This window comes from Dasypus novemcinctus, chromosome 4 (assembly GCF_030445035.2).
Source record: "Dasypus novemcinctus isolate mDasNov1 chromosome 4, mDasNov1.1.hap2, whole genome shotgun sequence".
NCBI classification, from domain to species: Eukaryota; Metazoa; Chordata; class Mammalia; order Cingulata; family Dasypodidae; genus Dasypus; species Dasypus novemcinctus.
This window is the reverse complement of record NC_080676.1, coordinates 42,090,605-42,112,763: the sequence shown is the minus strand read 5'-3', so window position 1 is coordinate 42,112,763 and position 22,159 is coordinate 42,090,605. Positions and strand designations below refer to the sequence as shown.

At 44.9% G+C, this 22,159-nt stretch overlaps 1 protein-coding gene across 1 annotated transcript; it reads right to left on the bottom strand.

The window, feature by feature from the left end:
• Positions 1-5,604: 5,604 nt before the first annotated feature.
• On the bottom strand, positions 5,605-21,597 carry CLDN11 (claudin 11). Its single transcript, XM_004484875.4, has 3 exons — positions 21,184-21,597; positions 18,008-18,172; positions 5,605-7,029 (listed from the first exon to the last, which is right to left on the bottom strand). Exons 1-3 carry the CDS (start codon positions 21,407-21,409, stop codon positions 6,797-6,799), a joined length of 624 nt encoding a protein of 207 aa, XP_004484932.3. The 5' UTR covers positions 21,410-21,597; the 3' UTR covers positions 5,605-6,796.
• Between the last annotated feature and the right edge of the window lie 562 nt (positions 21,598-22,159).

The window sequence follows — 22,159 nt, the reverse complement described above, 5'->3', positions numbered from 1 at the left end:
CCTGTTGCAGAGGACAGTCCACAGATGGCTGGAAAAGGCACTTCTCTGCCAATTCCTCACTATTTTGCTCATAGTTAAATGCATAGACTTTACAAAGTTTAGGGACTGGCTGACTTTCAATACCCATAAAAAAGGTACAAGGCTGGGGCAAGGCCTAGTTAAAGTCTATCTGCCTTTATACCTCACCTATTTTGTAATTGCTTATCTTTAATCTGTGCAATGATGTGCTTTTGCTGGTATTGTATTTTCCTGTCTTCAGAGTAAAGATGAAATTAATGATAAGAAACTAATAGTATCCTTATTCATGACATACTGACTACACCACTAGACTGATTTATTTAAAGCTAGGACTATCTTTGTGCTTCTTTTTTTATATCTGATGGCTAATGCTTACGTGACACATAGCAAGCACTCACTAAATATTTGCTTAATTAGTTAATCAACAAAGGAAACACTGAATGAGTAAATAAATAATATGACTTTAGCTGATCCTTATAAAACCTATTTTAAGACTACTAAAGGTTTAAAAGTTTGTGAATTTTTGAATAATATACAAGATTTCAAATCTTAATAAAATATCAATTGAAACTAAGGAAGCCCAGATCTAAAAGCAAAGCACAGCCATGAATTATGAATTATGCAGCTGGCATAATACCCTGAAGGCCTATTGATTCAGAATTCCATTCTGTTCCAAGAAGTAGACCAAATGAGGGAGATGGTTCTCCATATATCACTTTTAAAATCGAGTTCCAAAATTATATGTCAGAGTTTTTGTTTAAAATAAAAATGATGACCAAGAATACATTCAAAAGAAATTAATAGTGGTAGTCTAGTGATGAATGATGGGTAAATTTTAATTTTCTTGTCTGTATTTTTCCATCAGTGTTCACATTTTCTATACTGAATGCATATAACTCCATAGCTGTGTCGTTTAGGTAAGTTACATAGCGTCCCATGCCTTAACTTCTTTATCTGTAATATGGGAATATTAATGGCCCCTAACTTTTAAGGGTTGTTGTGAAGATTAAATGTGTTAGGATGGTGGTGAGGTGGTGCTACTTTGTGAATGTGATTAATGCTACTGAATGGTATGCATGGGAGCAGTTGAGATGGGAAAGTTTATGTTGTATATGTTTCCACAATTTTTTTAACAAGTGACTAAAGAAACAATGACAATTAAATGCAATCCATGATCCTGCAAGGGAACTAATAATAAAGGAGAAAAGCTCAAAGGACATTACTGGGACATATGAAATAAACTGTTATAGTCTGTAAGCTTTACATTAATGTTAAATTGCTTGAACTTGTTACCTGTACCAGAGATAGTTACATAAATGAATATCTTTGTTCTCAGGAAATGTGCACGGACGTATAAAGTATTCAAGAAGAATGATGTATACAACCTACTCTCAAATGTTTAGAAGATAGATGATAGATAGATAGATCGATATAGATTAGATCTGTCTGTAGATGGATGGATGGATGGATGGATGGATGGATGGATGGAAGGATAACGCAAATGTGGCAAAATGTTAAAAATTGGTGAATCTGGGTATCTGGCAGAGTCAGGTTTGTGCTAGAGTTCTCTCCATGGGTTTTGTATTATTTTTGCAGCTGTTCTGTACGTTTGAAATTATTTCAAAATTTAAAGCTTTAAAAAAAAAATAAATGTGTTAGCAAAAAAAGGCTGGGACTAGGCTTGGCATAGAGTAAGCTCTCAATGAATGTTAACTTTTTTTTTTTACAATCAGAAGAAAATGTGACTTTTAAAAACCAAACCTACCAGGCAACTTCCAGAAGTCAGATTAATGGACAACAGGATGTGAATTAAAGAGAGGACAGGGATGGCCTTGGGTACCAGCCTGGTAGCCATGATATTGATACATGAGCAGGATTTACTGCCTGAGCTCCATGCTACAACCCAGGCCAAAAGGTAAGGAAGCAGCCCCTGCTCTGCAGAGGCTGCCAGGCTCCACGGACCAGGGCCCATGGCAGCTAGTGCACACACACACAGTTGTGAAAGACTGCGGTTGACACATCTCTCTTTCCCTCAATTACGAAATATATTCCCAACTCTCCCAACAAACCTTAGGCAAGGGAAGGACATTGTCTTTCACAATTAAGGGGCCGAGGACTGATAGAGCTTAATGGATGGTCTCTAAGAGCTGGGGAGTGGTGTCCTGGCAACTGACTAACAACAGGCTGGGGCCGTGGGAGAAAGGAGACCACTGATTTGTAGCACTTACTGATTTCTGTGGTATAAAGATCCCCACCATGGTTGATATCAAGCTACACTTTGATATCAACTGGCTCGCAGAATTCCTAAAAATTTAACAGTCGGCTTCCATGAACCAGGACTAGTTGGCTCCAACATACCACTGGATGTTAGTATTTTAATGAGGACCGAAACCTTCAGGCCAAAAGAATGATTCTAAGCCTTTATCATGGGCCAGGGAGGCCGCAGAATTATTTCCAAGGGCAAAGAAACACTCTGGTATCTTCCATGAAAAACACACCGCTTAATGAGTATATGCAGAAGGACGGCCTGTGGTCAGCAGGACAGAGACCTCCAGGGCCCGCCGCTCAGCGGACGGACGAGTGCAGGACCAGCAGCAGGGCAGCCGCTGAGAGCTGCTCAGAAACGTGGGCTCTCAGGCTCGCCCTCATCAGAACCTGCATTTTAACAAGATCCCCAGGTGATCTGTATGCATACTCTAGTTTGAAAAGCACTGCTGTCTGTAACATAAGAGAAATAACTGTTTCAATTAAAGAAAGCCCCAGACTGTTAGAATTGAGCGATCTTTTCTACTTGAAAGTTAATTCCAATGTAAAGAGTAAGCAATTCCTACCTTTCCCCACCCTCTAGAAATGCCTTAACATTTCCCCATTTTCCATCTCAATAATGGGGCGTGGAGCAGTGACAATTCCCTCCATCTCCACTCCCCCACCCCCGCCACAGGACCACAAAGCCTGAGCTCTGAGAGTCTGCATGAGGTAGAGAGAGAGAGATTCCTCAAGAGCTGCTATTGAAGCCATAAGCAGCATGTGCCAACGTCCCACCCACAATCCTGGTTCAGTCTCCGTGAAGCTGCACATCTGGCTGTCACACACTCTTTTGTGGGGCCATCTCAATGGCAGCACTGATGCTGCTTCTCCCGGGGCCAGCCCCACAGTGGCTTCCCTGTCCTCCGAGCATGTGATGTCATGAGCATGAATGTCCTGCCAAACATTTAAGATGCTGCAGTTCACATTGTGTACATTGTATAGAAAAACACTGACACGCAGATTAAAAATAAATAAATAAATAACGGGCCAATACAACCAAACCTTGTTCTATTGTTACCCCAGACCACCAATTCAGCACAAACATGTAACTTGTATTCTTTAAGTACACAATCTTCTCTTTTTGTTGCTGTTGTTGGAACTTGCATCCCAAGATTAAGAGATTCCCTTGAAACATTCTTTGCTCTAATTTGGTTTCTATCGAATTCTTGGAAAGCATGAGCAGGACTGGTTCATTTTCAAACCAAAGATCTCCACATGGTCACTTCACAATAGGGAAAAGATGGGGGAAAAGAAGCTTGGCATAACTCAAAATCCTCTCACCGCTGATGACCATTGAGAAGGAACTAGCAAAGGTATTCACTGCACTACAGACACAGTGAGAAAGAGCGCTTCCATTCACTGGTTCTCAAGGTGCAGTGTGGGGACCAGCTCATCAGAATCACTGATCCTGCTCAACAAAAATGCACAAAGATCCTTGGGTCACAACCCAGACCTATTGAGTCGCCTCTAGGGATAAAGAGGGGAAATCCGCATTTTAAGTGACTGCCTGGTGATTCTTAAATTGGAGATGGAGGGCTTTAGAGTTAGAGAGACTTAAATCCAATTCTAGTTCTATAAAGTGGCAATATGAGCTCCACAAATAACCAAAACTCTACGTCTCATTTTCCTCCTCTATAAAATGGGCATTGTGGGGAGGGCTAAATGTATGAAGTGCCTGGCACACTCAATCACATGAATTCCTTTTCCCCCGTTATTCAGGTGAAATGCTTTGGGTCTGCCACTTGCAGGTTATTACGTGTCAATGTATTCACCTAGGTGAAGATACTTTCTATCACTATCAGTTCTGATGGAGCTCCACCAAGAGCAGATAAAATGATCAAGACCAATCTTTCTTTATAGTTATTAAAGAAGAACCTTTTGTTCTCCAGCTGTACAGCTACTGAACACTTGAAATGTGACTAGTCCAAATGGAGATAAGAAGTAAGTGTAAAATATACACACCAGATTCCAAAGATTATAAAAAAAAAGAGAGAGAAAGAGAGAAGGGAAGGAGGGAGGGAAGTTAGAAGGAAGGGGAGAAGGGAGGAAGGAAGAAAGGGAGGGAGGAAGGGAATAAAATATCCCCATTAATACTTGATTACATGTTGAAATGATAATATTTTGGGTATACTAGGTTAAATAAAATACGTACTATTAAAATTAATTTTACTTATTTTTACCTTTTTTAATGTGGCTAATAGAAAATCTCTAACGACTTATATGGATCACACGCTATTTCTATCAGACTGTGTTGTTCTAGAGGAACAGACATCTCTTACTCCCTCAAAGGTATAAAAAAAAAAAAAAAGTAACACTGGAGTTACTATCTGCAAAATGTGATTCCCTAATTAGCCAGTCAATAGTCAACCAGGAGAACTTTAGGGTCCCTCTTCTTATGCTGCAGGCAAAAGTTCACATAGCACACCCCCTCACACGAGAAAGCAAGCAGCATCCTTAGGAAAGGAGCTACATGATGCATAAATAAGTCCCAGAAGAGGAAGGGAGAATTACTTGGGCTGCTTCTTATTCAAACTAGTGGCTGCGCAGAGGAGAGCAGGCACGGGGCCCAAATAGCCTGCTGGCCCTCTCACCCTCAGATGCCTTTCACTCTATTCATGTTCACAATCATTTTACCCTAAAAAGTTTGTGTGAAATAGGGAGGTGCCTCCCATATAATCACAAAACTTGTGTCCTTACAAAAACTGTAGCATAGCTAAGCAAATATTTTGATCAACATGAAGGTTGCCTTTTCTGCATAAATAATTTAGAAAAAGTCTCCACCAGAACACAATCACCTAATGTCTGCAAAATGACTGGGCCAAATGACTATTTCCAAAGAGGAAATGTTTGACAATTATTATGCTTTCATCTGATAAAATTAGTATTTGGAAAAAAATGTCTGCCAAAATAGACTGTAATCTGTTTTCTTAGGGAAGACCCATCATTTGAGAGTTTCTGAAATAGAAAACAAATAAAAAGCAACTCAATGTGGCTTTGTCCAGAATTTCTAAACATCCATATGCGTATGTTTGAATTAAATGCATTTAGATAGCATTGCCTAAAAGTGGGTTTGTTTTATACTTTCCTTGACACCTCGACAATTCCTTTACTGTTTCAAAGTAGACAAAGGAGTTTGCATAATTCTTAGAACTTGGTTTCTGATCTCTGCCCATTTACATATGACTTAAAAGACCTAAAGAAGCTATAAAGTAACTCCCCTTGGTAAACCTAGAGCACATCTAGATTATACTTTTATGACCACAAATTACCACCACAATATAGTGAATAAAATATAACTTTTTAATTATTCAGGGGAGTACAGAATGACTTGTTTTTGAATTACTGACCAGGGTCCCTATAAATTACCAGTAGAGATGAGTGAAATTTTTAAAAATCAATAGATGATACCTCTGGTTACAACAGAAGATTGAAGGCTAGTTTTGCAGTCTGTTATTTTATTGCACAGTTTTCACTTAAAGAACAAAATGCACCATCAGTGTTTGGAGGGTTTGGGGTCTCTGGTACTGATATATCATCAGTGTTTACACCCGTAAAGCCAAATTCAACAGTACAAATTATGTTAAACAAAGTTCTTCCAGATGGCTAGCAGAATGAAAATGGAGACAGGGAAAAAGCTTTTAAAAAGTGTTATGTTGAAGTACATGCAAGCACAAGATTAAAAACTACATCACACAAACCTAGAAATCAAAAATGTTTTGTGGAATGTCAGTTAAAGTTACACTCACTTGCACTGTTACTTAGCATAGAACTAAGATGTATTTGGTTCACTTCCTTCATACTGATGAATTGAGAATTTCAGGAAAACCATGGTTATAAAAATGATCAATCTTGAAAAAGTATGTACAGAAAAATGTAAAATTACAAACTAAAAAACATCCCCACCCCTTGCCCTCAACTTACAAAAGTGAAACTTTCTCATGGACAGAAAGTGCCACAATTCCCATCCCTCCCTCACCCCATGTCCCCAATTCTATCTTTTTTCTATCACTTATCGCTAGATGACCTTGGGGCTGAAGCGGAGGGAGGGAACAGAGAGACATCTTTATGAGGCTCCCATTGTCATCTGTAACAGAAAAGTGTCCTTTATTTCTCTCCCCCACCCCGACTCAGTGACGTTTGAAAGACATTTAAAATTTAAAGAGAGAGAAACAAAAAGCACACATATTTTTAATGAACACCAAAGGAATGCCCAAGAAAAGCACTAAGAGTGGGCAAAACCATGAGAAAAAAATGTGTGGGCATTATCTGAGCTACAGATTTCTTTTAAGGCAACCAAGGGAGGGGGGGTGGTCGGTTAAGACTATAAAATGCCAGGCAGGATGCTTTTGGTTTTCTAGACCTTTGGCTTTGGAGCCTGGCAGAAGAGTGGCTTTCACCCCACTGTGGCAAGCAACCCGCGGGCCACAGGCCTAGCATCGACAGCACCTCCACGGGCAGCCTGGCAGCTCCCTTATACATGGGCACTCTTGGCGTGAGTGGGGGAGCTGGAGCCCGAAGAGTAGTAGAAACGGTTTTCACCAAACGCCTGGGCATCTCCAGCGCAGCAGACGATGACGCAGCCACCCACGAGGCACATCACAGCTCCAATCCAGCCGGCATACAGCGAATAGCCAAAGCTCACGATGGTGGTCTCGCGGTGGGCACACACGGGGAACCAGACGGTGGCGACAAGGGCGCAGAGAGCTGGGGAGACATGGAGAGGGCTGTGACCTGGGGTGCGCGCCACACGCCGCGTGCGCGGGCAGGCGCCCGTTCCCTCCGCGGGCACACCCCCCAGCCCCAGCCAGCCCAAAACGCTGCGCCCACAGCCCTGCTCCCTCGGCAACCTGAACCTACGGAACAAACAGATCAAGGTTTGCGTCAAGCTGCTGGGTTCTTATTTTTGCAGTGGGTGACAGAAACAAAAAAACTCTAAGAAAGAAAACCTAGAAGCAGATCATTTAGATCCCCAAAAAAAGTTTGTATTTCCTTGTATACCTTGACTTCCTAACATCTATACTTATAATCCTAATAATACACTTACCTAATTGTATTATAATTATCTCTTTTCTGTCTCTCTCCCATGCCAGATTCTGAGTTCTTTGAAGTCTGGGTGCCCGTCTCATCTGTGTTTGTACCTTCGTATATCGTATGTGCTTAATGTACACAGCTTGAATGACTGAATGACTTGTACTGCCAGAGTCGAGAAACAAGACAGTTCCCACCGCAACTTTCCACTCTGTTTTTTCAAATTGGTCAATTCACATCACAAAGACTTGGAAAAAACTGTGAAATCTCTCTTGTTGTGGCAAATATAGTTAGACATAAGTGGAGTACCAGACAAGGGTATAAGTTTGTGATATGCTGTTCAAAATCACAAAATCCCAACATACAAACAAGCACAATCCTTGGAATAAAAGAATTCTCCCAATCCAGGTTTTTATGATGATATTTCTTGTAATGGGTCACAATGAAGTAACATTTTGGTCTCACCCTAAACAATCTAACTTTCATGCTTAGTTTAGATTTATAGAATGGGATAAGAAATAGCCTCTAGGGAAACGGACTTTGGCCCAGTGGTTAGGGCGTCCGTCTACCACATGGGAGGTCCGCGGTTCAAACCCCGGGCCTCCTTGACCCGTGTGGAGCTGGCCCATGCGCAGTGCTGATGCGCGCAAGGAGTGCCGTGCCACGCAAGGATGTCCCCCGCGTGGGGGAGCCCCATGCGCAAGGAGTGCGCCCGAGAGGAAAGCCGCCCAGCGTGAAAAGAAAGAGCAGCCTGCCCAGGAATGGCGCCGCCCACACTTCCCGTGCTGCTGACGACAACAGAAGCGGACTAAGAAACAAGACGCAGCAAATAGACACCAAGAACAGACAACCAGGGGAGGGGGGGAAATTAAATAAAAATAAATAAATCTTTAAAAAAAAAAAAAAGAAATAGCCTCTATATCATTTAGTGCTTCCCCTCCTTCTATCAAAGTAAAAAAAAAAAAAAAAAAAGAGCAGACAGGAGCCTATAAAGAGTTTTTTAAAATTATTAAACCTTTAGACCAGCACTGTCAAATGAGGTGGCCATGAACTACACAGGACTATTGATCATTTGACAAGAGGCTAGTTAGACCGAGGAAATGAATTCTGAATTGTAATTCACTTTAATTTTAATTTAAAAAGCCCATATGTGGTTCTTGGCTACTATACTAGACAGTACAGCTCCAGGGAAGGTAAGTCCATAACTTCCTTTGGTATCATTTGGTTCCTCACAATGACAAACAGGAAAGAAAGTTTAGTAAAAGCTTTTAAGATGGGATGCATAGTAAAGTGAGAAGACTTAAAAAAAAAAAAAAAAAGGTAAGACATTAAAAGAAAAAAAATGTTCCCAATTATTCGCTATAAAACCTTCTTGAAAAAATTCAAGGCATGGTATTACAATGTCAGTCTGTTTGCCTGCTGGGGTGCACTTGTCACTTCAACTAAGCAAGCACATTCTGACTTCTACCCAGAGTTAGTGGTTTTCTAACTCACCCTTTGTGCCCACAGAAAAGCAGCAATGGTTTTCATAAATATCTGCATTAAACTCTACCCGCCCTTTATTTTATTTTATTTTTTAAGATTTATTATTTATTTCTCTCCCCTTCCCCCCACACCCCAGTTGTCTGTTCTCTGTGTCTATTTGCTGCGTCTTTTTCTTTGTCCACTTCTGTTGTTGTCAGTGGCACGGGAATCTGTGTTTTTTTGTTGCGTCATCTTGTTGTGTCAGCTCTCCGTGTGTGCGGCACCATTCCTGGGCAGGCTGCTCCCTCCTTCGCACTGGGCGGCTCTCCTTACGGGGTGCACACCTTGCGCGTAGGGCTCCCCTACGTGGGGGACACCCCTGCGGGGCGCGGCACTCCTTGGGCGCATCAGCACTGCGCATGGGCCAGCTCCACACGGGTCAAGGAGGCCCGGGGTTTGAACCGTGGACCTCCCATGTGGTAGACGGACGCCCTAACCACTGGGCCAAGTCTGCCGCCTACATTACTTTTAAACTAGAGAAAAGATTTGAGTCTTACCCATCTTGAGAGAACTTTTAAACAATCTCATTACATTTTTGTAGTTTGTAACACAGGTTTTTGTTCATAATGGACCAATACCACCCCCACAACTAGGGTACAGATATACTTAGATGGATTCCTAAAAATTTATTGATTCCAAGTGAAAGTCAGGGAAAAGAAGTGAATTTGGGGGCCTTGAACTACCAAGGTTAACTTGTGCAGCCTAAATTCACTCCACTAATTGTGAACTTTCACATAATTAAGGAGTTTGTGCAGATTGTCTAAAATGCTAAATTCAATCCGTTCTGGCCTTGGGTCTTTATACAGTGCATCCCTTACTTGAAAAAAAAGGGATATTGAAAGTATTGGCATCAGAGAGGTGCTGTGATATAAGGAGAGGGCCCTGGCATATTTAAGAAGCTAGAAACTATTGGGTAAGTAGCAAACTCACTGGCTCCCTCTTTGTGCAGCTTGGCTTTCTGCACATAGAGCCAGGATACTGAGCCACACAGAGGACAGTGTAGGATAAGAGCCCTGGGCTGCCACCATCAGCTCTGCCATGGAAGGGGAGAGGGCATGCACTGGCAAGAAGGGCCTGGCGTCCGAGTCCACAACCGTTAAGGGCAGGAGTGGGCTTATCACCTTGTCACTCCCGGCCCCAGCTGCCTTTGCAGCTCGGTAATGTAGAGCAGAGCCGCAGAGGAGGCCTAGGAGCAAACGTGCAAGGCGCAGGCACCAGGATGCCCCGCCCCAGTTCCCCAGCCTGCGCTGCTCCTTTTGAGGAAGGACTTGAGGAAGGAAGCCACCACGGCTGGGCTGGCCCAGGGCTGAGGCGAGTGCATAAGAGCAGGAGGGAGATAAGGGGCTTTGGGGAATAGAATGACAGGAACGGAGAGACACAACTATGTGGGACAGTTCCCAGGGCTCCATTTTCCTTAAGGAATCAGCACCGTCAAGCCAGCTCCTGTAATATTTTTATAGGAGATACCATGAGAAGATCCTCTTCTAGAGTGTTCCAGTCAGAGAGAACTGCTTTAGATTCACCATAGCAACCCATGATCCAGCTACCTACCTTCCAACCCCCAAAAGTGAGCATCCGCTCTGCCAAGGCAAGAACAGCAACCGGGCAAGGGCTTCCCAAACCCCAGGCTTGCTTAAAGGAAGAAGGAAGAAAGTGAAAAGCTGAATTCTATGGAGAAAAAAAATTTAATTCCTAAGCAATTGGTTTGGGTTTAGTTCAATCCAACTGATCTTTCCCATAAACAATTACCTAGATTTAAAACATTTTATTGTTCAAATTAAGTTTTCTATTTTTCAAGTGTTTTGTACTCCCCACAGCTCATGTAAACCTAACCAACTTTCAGATTCAGTTTAGATTTTAAAGACTGAGATAAGAAATTGCCTCAAAAATATCATTTAGTTGTTCCCCTTGTTCCTGGAAAAGTGACAAAACAAGGTCACCTTCACATGGGGAAAGATGTGGAGGCAGTGGCTCCTGGAGGCACTGAGGGCAGGGAGAAGGAAAAACAGGTGTAAAACCGGGGCATTTTCGGAACTTGGGAATTGTCCTGAATGACATTGCAACAACAGATACAGGCCACTATATATCTTGCCATAACCTACAGAGTTGGGTGGGTGAGAGTGTAAAGTACAATGTAAACATTAATCCACACTTAGTGGCAGTGCTCCAAAATGTGTTCATCAATTGCAATGAAAGTACCTCGCTAATGAAGGAAGTTGTTAATGTGGGAAAATGGGGGAGGTGTGGCGAGTGGGGCAAATAGGAATCCCCTATATTTTTAATATAACATTTATGTAATCTAAGTATCTTTTTAAAAAAATAAAAATTTTTTTAAAAATTTTTAATTAAAACTTAAAAAAAAGAATCAGGCTCAATATTCCAAAGGTAATTATCAGTCTTGTTTGTAAGTGTTTGGGGGATTTTATTAGATTTTATTACAATATAATTCATTAGAAAAAGGGAAAATCAGAAAAATATCTAAACATTCATAAAATGAACTTCATAGGACAGATGAGTGAATGGCTAGATGAACAGATGGAGGGAAGGATAGGTGGATGGATGATGAGAAGTAGTCTCATTTCCATTCTACTTTCTACTTCATATGTGCCAAAATTAACTTCCAAAATCATAAAACCTTAATGTCATAGCTCATGATTTATCTCATTAAAGACTTCCCTCTTTTATAATCCATGTAAAAACAAAGCAAATGAATGTCAGCAAGATCTTTATTTCCTAGTAAATAAATAAACCCTAGGTAGAATTCCTGTGGCTCTCAAAGATGAACCACATCAAAACCACTAAAAAATGACAGACTGCCACACAATATGAAGGGAAATGAGAGGTTCACTGAAAATGGTAACCTTCAATTGAACTCAGAATGAAGAATGTTTAGATACTGAAAAAGGGAGAATTTATTCCATTTCAGCAATGGTTTGAAGAAACAGATATGTTTTGACGAGTAAAGTTAAAAATTCAAGTGAAATTACTTAACTAAAAAATGTGAAATATTACTAGAACTGGCAAAAATGTTTGGCATCTTAAAGACCTAAGAGAAGGGCCTGATAGATTTATTTCTCTGGAGACAATAAGAAAGAGTTTGTAATGGTTCTCTCCATTACTTGGAGGAAATAAATGAAATTGTTTCTCAAAAAAGCCCAGTTACCCAAGAAAATTAACTATAAAGGGAAATTCTGCTCCTTTTCTATTTTTATGTCATTAGAATTTATTTTTAAATTGAGTCTCTAAAACCAAGACAGGGTAATTTTAACATTCAGGATTTTCAGCCTGTTCTCCTATTCTGTCTTCAGAAGATATAATAGTTCATTGCATAAGGGAAAAATCTTCCATTTTTCACTGGGGATTAGAAAGTAAACTGTGAAGCTATGAAGAAGGAGGAGAAGGAAGAGGAGAAGGAGAAGGAAAAGGAGAAGGAGAAGAAGAGGAGGAAGTAGAAGAAGAGGAGGAAAGAGGAGAGGAAGAGGGAGAAGGAGGAGAAGGAGAAGGAGAAGAAGGAGGAGAAAAGAAACAGCAGCAGCAGCATAGGAGAGAAGAAACTTCACTGTGTAGATATAGATTCATCTAGCCTTGGTCCTCTCACAAAGAGAAATCCTTGCTCTACATAAAATAAAATAATATGCTCCTTTTGAGACCAAGTTTCAAATAATATAATGCCATGTGTTTCTTACTTGATAGAATATAACCTTATTAAAAATTAACAACGATCTTGATGTAACCAAACCCTGAAAATATTTGGGAAGGCAATGTTAGAGCAATGATATGTAAAGCTTTTAAACTCTTTCAGAATTAGATCAAACATGATAATGCATGCAGTTAAATAAAGGTGATCAAGTTAAATACAATTGATACGGTCCTGCTTGAGTTTTAAAGTACCAACTTAGAAAGACACACACACACATACACACAGAGAGGCAGAGGAAGACTGAAGGTAGCCAGACACTGCTATTTCTTCCTTCTTCCAATGAACACCTCTTTTTCCAGGCTTTGTCACTATCAGAACTAGGCACTGAAAGGACTTTTAGAAAGCATCTTTTCTAGCACAAAGCTATATTTTTAACAAACTACCTTAAATTACACTAATGGCTTATATTAATAATGCTGGGGAAAGTCCTCTGTGATAGTATATCTGAGATTATGGAGAAGCATATAGATGAAAAAGACTGCCCATGAATTGATCATTGTTGAGAATGAGTTTGGGTTCATGGAGGTTTATTACACTATTTTTCCTACTTTTGTGTATGTTTGAAATTTTCCACAATAAAATAATTTTCAAAAATCCTCTTCCCTTTAACAATTTTACAATGTGTTGAGCACTGTCTTCTAAAATTAATACTATTAGAGCATACCATCTAAGCAGGCATTAGTTTTAGTGAAAAAGAAGCAGCCAGTTAACTCAAAGCAACAAGTCATGACATTTCTAATCACCTGTTGATTGGAGTCCTTTTCACTTGTGGTTTCCTTAACATTTGAAACTAGAAATTTTTTCATTTTCCTTTTTCTCACTTGTCATTCTTTAAAATTTTGACTTAGGAAACACAGCTGCCAGAGGACATTCTCCTCTTACACAATGATTTTTATAAAGCTGAATATTTACAACAACCATGTGATCAATGGAATATTGAGTACATTATTTTCCTAGCAAGTTTTCAACATTTTTTCCCTTTATTTCTAATTCATATATCATTATATCTGCTTTCCTTTAAACTTTTTAAAAGCCAGTCTCGTGGTCATTTGTTCATTTGAAAAGATAACATAGAATTTAGAGACTGCAGGGACCTCAGAATGCAGCTAGTCCCCCCAGTTTTACTGATGAAGTCATTTGAAGCTGCAGCCGTACTAAGATGCCACACCGTTTCCACTACCAATATGAAATGTGGCTTAGAGTTGAGACTTGTTTTCTAACTATTCTCCTACTGGTCCTGGGGTTAAGGATGCCACAGCTTATTCCACCCTTCCGGGAGTCCCGTTCCCTGAGACATCTGATCCTACATTCATGCCAAGCACAATTTGTCCCACATTTACACACTCCCTTTATTTTACTGCAATTTCAGTATTAACCCGTAAGTTCCAAGTTAAAATAGCTTTCTCCACTACAAATAAGGTTCTTGGGGCCAGATTTGAAAAAAAAAAAAAAAAAGGTGAGAAAGAAAGGATTCCATCAAGGAGGGGAAAGTCCTACCCCATGTCCCTCAAGAAACCCCAAATAAAGTGCTTTCTAACTTGTGAGGCATCAACTGGACTGAATCAGAACTAAGCATCAGGGTCTTCAAGTGGGCAGTTTCATGTGACCTTTCATAAAGAAAATAAAGAAATAACCAAAAAATTCCAATTATTTATTCCCACAACCCAGTTTCCATAAAGGAAACACAGGAAATATTTCCATTAGCCCAGGATGTGAGGTAGTGTTTCCAGGAACAGGTCATTGTCTCTCCTCACCAGTTTAGATGAGGAGATGACCCCACTGAAATCAGACCTGGTCAGAATCACCCCGTTGCCCTCTGGGGTGCTCTCTGTTTCCTCTACCCAACAACAATGATAATAGCAGCAAACTCGTGACGTGCTAGACATCAGGTACGACAGAGTGAATTGTGACCCCCAAAAAGACCTGCTCAAGTCCTGATCCTGGACCCACCAATGCAACCCTGTTTGGAAATAGGCTCTTTGAAGGGGTTATTAGTTAAGATGAGGCCAAACGGGATGGGGGTGGACCCTGATCCGCTATAGCTGTAACTGATGTCCTCCTAAGAGGAAATCTGGACACAGGCCAAGAGCCAAAACGCCACGGGCTGCCAGCATGCCGCCACCAGAACCCTGCGACTTCAAGGGAAGCCTGGCCCGGTTTTGAGTTCAGACTCCCAGCCTCCAGAACTGTCAGATAATAAATTCCTGTCGTCTTAAGCCACCTAGTTTGCAGTGCTTTGTTACGGCAGCCCCGGAAAAATGAGGCACCGTGCCAAATAATTTGCATCGTTTCACTATCCCTACCAACCTGAGAAGTAGGCCTTATTATCCCCATTTTACAGAAAGGCTCAGAGATGTTAAGCAATACCCTAGTTCACACAGCTAGAAACTTGCAGACCCAGGACTTCTGCAGAGTTGGGTCCAACTCCAAACAGTTGAGGGCCTCAGAACCCCCTGCCTTGTGGGGCAGTCTTGCAAAGCCACAGACAGATTAGGTCTGGAAGTCTTCTACTTCCCACTCAAAGTCTGGGCAGCCTGGTGCTCCTGGGGCACGGGAAGGTAGCGCCAGCAGACCCTACTCCTTCCCCCACAGCAGGACCCAAATCCTCACACCATTAAACTTGCTGCTGAGAAGGTAAAGAACTTAACTCTTGTGCAGCAAACATAATTTTTCCCCCAGCTTTCAGAAAAATAAGGACAGATTTTCAGGGTCAAGAAAAATTGGTTTTAATTAGCAGTGCTCACAGTTTCCACTCCAGGATGAACCGTGACATTGTTTTTCGTTCCGAGGCCCCTGAGCCCAGGGTTACCCTGTCCCCTTTGGACGGTGACCACGCCTTGGCTGGAGCACCATCTGCTGACCCCTAGGACCCAGCACAAGCTCAGAGCTGGCTTCTCCCGGGAGAGTGGCAGAAGGCAATCCAGAGAGACACAAAGGCAGCCTTCACTCTCTCTTGCTCCTCCCACCACGGCCAACAAGGCACTGGGGCTCCAGGGCGAGAAGACCTAGAGGAGGCCAGCAGGTGCCACACTTGAGACAATGAGCTTTACATTTCCAGAGCTAGCTCGTTCCAGTCAAAACAACATCCGACCCAGAGGCAAGCAGGTGACCCACTGAGAAATAAATCTGGAGAGTAGCAATCAAAGAGGAGGCAGGCAATACTGGAAATGCAGGGCCCTGAGAGGGCCAAGAGCTGCCCCTCACGCCATCGGCATGATGAGTGGCCAAAAGGGTGCAGCCTCCCGGGGTGGGGTCGGATCACTCAGTGTCCCCCTACGGTTTCATCCCAGAAGGGCAAACGGGAACCGAGGAACTCACACCCACTACCCCCCGGCCTTGCTCTGCTCCACTACAATCCTGTCTACACTTACTAACCCATTTTAAAGAGACAAGCTGTGTTGAATTCAGCCAGGACGTTTCAAGCAATCAATTGCTAACCTTTTTCAAATAACCCTTGTTATTCACCTGGATGATTCAGTTGTTTTAGGGTTTGCTTTTTTTAACCGATTTGTCTATATATACTTTGCTTTTATCCCTTTATTTTTCCGTTTTGTTATCATGCAATCTCTTGCCTGTTGATACTCGGTGGCTCTCTCACAGAAAGCCAGGATTTCTAAAGTTGGACACCAGTATAGCAGAACTATAAATGACTTCTAAACTCCAGGAGTTTCCCCTCTGGCTCTGCTATCCTCAGAGGCAAAGAGAGCCCTCAGGGGCTTCTGTGAGAATGTGAGAAAAGCGACAACAGCACGTGCCTAGGGGCTAGCAGGAGAATTTTCACACAGCTTTGGTCGGCCTGCCAGAAGGGGAATCCAGGCACGACGGTTTGACCATCAAACATCACAAGAGGGCCCCCTCTGTGCATTAGATGGCACGCATGATGCAGCCAGTGTGTTCGGGTGGCATTAGCACATGTACTCTTTGTGGCTGTAACCAAAATGCCCTCGCCCAGAGCCTTCTCTGGACATCACAGCAGCTCTCTTTTCACTTCTGTTATCACACATACTCACACAAACAAACTCCTCCTTTGAATTCTCTGTGGTTTCACAAGCTGCTGCAAACCTCCTTCCTTTTGCAACTTTAGGAAATGGCTCCCCTCTCTCTCCGGCACCGCTACCTCTCCCTCTCCGGTGGCTGAAGCACTGGAGGTTTGCACTGGAGGTCCGGGAGGGAGTATGCTTTCACTCAGAGCTGTGAGCCCTTCCCTTTACTCCTCAAGTATATGGTCTGTTGTGGCAGGTTGGAGATGTGGATTTCTTATCCCAGGAGAATGTGACTTTTCATCTAACTCATATCCAGACCAGTTTCTCCTCACTGATGTGTGTGAGGAGAAGCAAGACCTTGTTTCGGGGTCTTGTCTTGCAACAAGACGTTCTTAAAATTCATATGCTCTGTTAGGATTAGGAGGGGGCTAATGGAACTGGCATTGAAGAAATGAAACCACTGACTAGAGCAGAGCTAGAAGGACCCTCCACAGGCTGTAAATTGATGCTTCTGTGTGCAGCGTCATCAGCTAAGCAAAGTGAACACGCACAGGCCATTTCCCCATTTTGTTAGCCCTGATTGTCCCTCCCTCCCCTCCAAGACTGACTATCTTCTGTTCAACCCTCAAGACTCACTGCTGGGGTCTTCTGCTCTTGGCAATTCCTCCAGTCTGGGTTAGATGCCCTCCCACCAGTGCGCACAGCCTGAGTACCTTTTCTAGGATGCGCACATACCACACTATCAAGAATGTCTGAGTACACTCAAAACAGAGAGTGTCTTTTTTCCCAATATTCCCATTGCCTACCATGGTGCCTGGCACACAGTAGGTGCTCAATAAATGCTGATTGAATAAGAGATTGAACCCTCCCCTAGTGGTCTATCACTCTCAACTCTCACTTTCCTCTTACTCTCTACTTTCTCTGTTCCTTCCTATACATTAACTCAGGTTCTCAATTCTGGCTTCACACAAGAACCCTCTGGGAGCTTTTTAAAAATATCTTCACCTGGCCCAGTATCCAGAAATTCTGATTCCACAGATCTGGTTTGGGGCCTAAGCATAGGTGTTTTCAAAAAGAGATTCCACTGTGAAACCTGGGCAGACAGCCACTGCGTAACCATCTTCTGTCTTTCGGGTCTCTTCCTCGGATATTTCTTACCCTCGAAAGATGCTTTACCTTCCTCTGCTTTTTCTTTATTTTTCACATTCAGTGGCCCCCAGAGACATGACTTATCCCTCTGTGTAAAACACCCAAGATCCTTATCACCTGGAACACGAACACCCCAAAGCACTAAAGGGACACGAACTGGGGGAGGCTCCCCAGGGGCTCCCCTCCCAGCAGATTCGCTTGGCTTCTCTTCGCTGCCTCTGGGCCTTGAGGAAGCAGGATCCGCGAGCTCTGAGGCCCATCTGCTTCGCTCAGAGCGGGGGCGAGAAGGCTGTCTTACCCAGCAGAATGAGCAGGACGCCCGCCAGCTGCGCCCGCCTGTACTTGGCCACGCCGGGCTCGTGGCCCATGCGGATGCAGGGGAGGACTGTCAGCAGCAGGAAGATGGCCGGCAGGCCGAGGACGGAGGCTGCGATCATCAGGGCTCGGCAAGCCTGCACGTAGCCTGGGGGCGAGAGAGCAGACGGGGAGTCAGCCACGGGCCTTCCGGGCCTGCACCTGCCTCTTGGGAATTCAGCATCCCCCCCACCTTTTGCCCCATTCTAGGACTTAGAAGATGCTAAAAGGCCCCCCAGATAACTACAACTTTTAACATTTATTTCCATTTTTCAAGACACTGCAACTAAAGAAGGGGGGGGGCACTGAGGGCAAGAAAAAGTGAATGGAAATCCCCAGTTTGGTCCACTTGGCCGAGCTTCCAGGATGAAGGGGCCAAGACTCCCCTTGCATCATTACATCACCTTGCAAGGCTTTCAGATTAAACTAAGTCTTCCAGGAAGTCTTCCTTGATGGTCTGTGTAGGTTCCAGTCTGCTGCAGCCATATGCTGTGTGACCTTGGGAAATGAACTTAACCACTCTGTGTCTATGTTACTTTAATAGAATTCTACGGAAGATTAAGTTCATTAGTTCATGCAGTGCTTAGAACAGTGCTCAGCACATGCTAAATACTCAAAAACAGTTAGCTCTTATTCCCCATGTCACTACTCTGTGTTAGTCTAGTACTTTTATCTCTAGTTGTGCTGGGTGATTTTGTCCCTGATTGTGTAATTTTTAGCTCACGCTGTGTATGATAGCTGTTGGTCCTGGACTAGACTAAGCTAAGCCTAGGGCTTCCTCTTTGATCCAGAGGCTGCTGGATCAAAGGCTCAGGAATCCACCCTACCCCCACAGATGGTCAGACTCCATCTCCTCTCTCACCCACAGTGCCCTGGGCGTGCTTCCCCAATGGTCCTCCTTGCACTGCCCTGTCATTGCTTAAAAGGCACCTCTCCAGTCCCCAGGAGTCGTTGGTCATCATGGAATTAACCAGTTAACCAGTGTCCACAGAAGATGTAAACAAATTCTGAATGAAGAGGTGAGCTTAATAATAAAAGACAGAAGTAAAACTACCTGAAATGTACACTGTCAAATAAAATGCCAAGTTAACAACTTTATCAAGAAACAGATTTCAATATGTTCAACATTTATGGAGAATAAACCTGACAAGATACTTAGAGTATCCCTGCCTTTAATGTATTCTTTCTCATTAAAACATTCCCCAGCCCCTCAAAATGGTTGCATTTATTACTCTCTCTTTCCTGCTCAGAGGAAATCAGAACTAGTGGCTTGGACGAGGCAGAGCTAGTGGCAAAGCCAAGAACTGAGGCCCAGCCTCTGCATCACACACCGAGGCGCCTCTTACCAAATCCAGCCAGCCCGCCTTGCACACCGAGATCCAACCCCAGTACTGTCTCTCCAGCAAGGTATGTTTGCAAGAATTCAAACAGATTCCTCAGGTGCCCTCTTCCACAAACTGCCCATCTCAATTTCTTCAGAATTAAGGACAATCAAGCAATCAAGTATCTATTGACTCGGTGACCGCAAAGAGGAGCCACAGGAGGCCTGAGGCCTGATCCTTGGCCAGAGCCCTCCGTCCCTGTAGCTTGTAGGGCAGCCGGAGCCCACTCAAAGGACATGGTCCACTGGCAACCGAGGTTCCGAAATCCATGGTGCAAGATGTTGACCCACTACAGGGCCACGGCCATGTCCAGAAATCAAAAGGTAAAGATTGACCTCTGTGCCCACCACTCCCCTCTAAGTGTGAGACAGGGAAAGCAGGAAGGACGAGGCCCTCCCTAAAACAGACTCTCCTCTGGAGTATGGTCTAGTTCTCAAAAAAACCCACAAAAACTTGGCATCGAACACTCAGAAAACCTAAAATGAGGGGAAGGAAGCAGAGAGTAATTTTATGGTTCAATCCAAGGTTCCCACAAATGCTGTGACCTACTTTTAATCATAACTCTAGCTACCATTCATAGAGTATCTATTGCATCAAAGGAGGTCTACATCGCATATCTCATTTAATCCCCCAAAACAACCCCAAAGATGGGTAGTTGGTTTGACTCTCATTTTAAAAAGAAGACAACTGGGGTTCATAGAGGGTAAGTAACTTGCCCCAAATCGCCCAGATTGTGACTTGGATGCCAAGTCTGACCCTGCCCACAGATACCAGCAGTAACATCTGGTTTCCCCAACTTGCATCATTCTGAAAGTTCGAAATGGAGAAAAAGCTAGTGAAAGGCAGAACTGGCATGCACTGCGCACCTTCAGGTATGCCGGAAGCAATGCTGGGCCCAGGAGAGGATGCAAAGAAAACAGGACGCCAATCCTAGCGTCGAGGGGGTTAAAATTTAGCGGGAGAACTTGACTCAGAAGATCGAGATGAAATGAGCCCTGATGAGGATACGAGCCCAGTACTAGGGCAGCAAGGATGAAGGAGCGAATGCTTCCAACTGGAGGAAGAGGGAAGACGGGCCTTGAGGAGAGGCTGAAGGAGGGAGCAGTGTCTCCAGGAAGCCAAAGGCTCGTGCAGGGGAAAGAACGAGGCGAACCTCTCCCAGGCTGGCGGGTTTGGGGCGGGTTACTCTGTTACTCCGCATCTTAAAGCAACTGGGTCTTGCCTTTAAATGCGCTCCTCCCAAGAGAACTGTGACAAAGGTTGGTGGGACCCAAGGCAATCGTGCGGGGCGGGGGAAGTGGGAAGGGACGGGACGACTGGACAGCGATTCCAAGCAGAAGTCTGAATTGAAACCGTTGCCCAGAATTTTTTCTACAGGGCAGCAAGCGATGTGAGAAGGGGACCCGGCAGGCATGGGGGTGGGGGTGGGGGGCGCTAATTGGCACGCATTTTAGTTCCAGCCACGTGTCTATGTCTTAGTTCATTCAGTTTCAAGGTGACCTCGCCAGTGACCGCCTCCATTTAGCCCAAATTCAAGACAAGGAAACTGAGGCTGAGAGGGGTGGAGGTCAGGGCGGCCTAATTCCTCCACAACAAGGTGGGGCAGAGGATGTCAAAAACGCCCCGCCCGACGGTTCTGTGAAGACCGTCGGAGGCGCGTCCCCGGGTGCGCTCGGCAGCTCAGGGTCCCAGCGCAGCGGCGCGCTCGCTCGGCGCGCGGCCCCGGCGGGGCCCTTACCCGGCAGGATGAGGATGTCCACCAGGGGCTTGCAGTGGTACAGCCCGGTGGCCATGACGCAGTCGGCCCACAGCCCCTTGGTGCCCAGCTCATCCATCTTGCGACAGGTGGGGATGGTGTAGCCGCAGGTGACCACCCAGTCATTGGTGGACGTGGTGACGATGATGCCGATCCAGCCCACGAAGCTCGTGACGAAGCCCACCACCTGCAGGCACGTGGCCACCATGGTGGCCAGCGCGGCGCCTCGCCGGCTGGGCCCGGCGGGATCGACGGCGCCTGCCCTCGCGCTCCCTCTCCCGCGCTCGCGAGCCCCCGGCCGGCTGCGGCCCAAGGCGGAGACTCGCTCGCGGCGGCGGCCCCGGAGGCGGCGAGCCCAGCTCCGACGGCGCGGCGGGCGCGCGGCGGGGACGGCAGCGCTGCGGGCCGCGCCCCCGCCCCCGGCTTAAAGCCCCCGGCCGGGCCCGAGAGCGCCAATCGCGGCGGGCCCAGGCCCGGGCGGCCAATCGCCGGGCGCGTCCCGAGGGGGGGCGTGGAGGGAGGCCGAGCCCGGGAGGGGCCGATCAGCCTCCGCGCTGCCGAGGCCAGTAATTCCCCAGCTCCGAAAAGCGGCGGTGGCGGAGCGGGCGCGCGCCAGGCGCTAGCTCTGTCTGCTGCGCGCGGTTTCTCTACTTGCTTCCCCTCTCCTGCCTCTGAGGCTTCGTTTCTCCTTCTTCCCCGCTGACAGCAGGGGCCGTGCTACCCCAGGGGCGCCTCGAAGGGTTTCCCCACGCCCGTCGGAGGATGTTAGGAAGGTGCCTCTCGCGCGGGTGCCGAGACCAGTTTGGAGCGCTGCGGGTAGGGGCTCGGGGAGCGGCTCGGGGAGCGGCAGAAGATGATCTAGAAGGACGGCCCTGAATTGTAACCGTGGAGCTGAGAAGTGCCCTGAGGGACAGACTTGACCATACCAGTTCCTGGTAGAAAGAAAATGATACTTTCC

What these genes read in the sequence shown, in the direction of transcription:
- CLDN11 (XM_004484875.4), bottom strand. Translation starts at nt 21,409, where the DNA reads ATGGTGGCCACGTGCCTGCAGGTGGTGGGCTTCGTCACGAGCTTCGTG. An exon ending in GGACATCCTCATCCTGCCGG is followed by an intron (nt 18,173 to 21,183) that starts GTAAGGGCCCCG and finishes TCTCGCCCCCAG; the next exon opens with GCTACGTGCAGGCTTGCCGA. An exon ending in CGTCCTGCTCATTCTGCTGG is followed by an intron (nt 7,030 to 18,007) that starts GTAAGACAGCCT and finishes ATGTCTCCCCAG; the next exon opens with CTCTCTGCGCCCTTGTCGCC.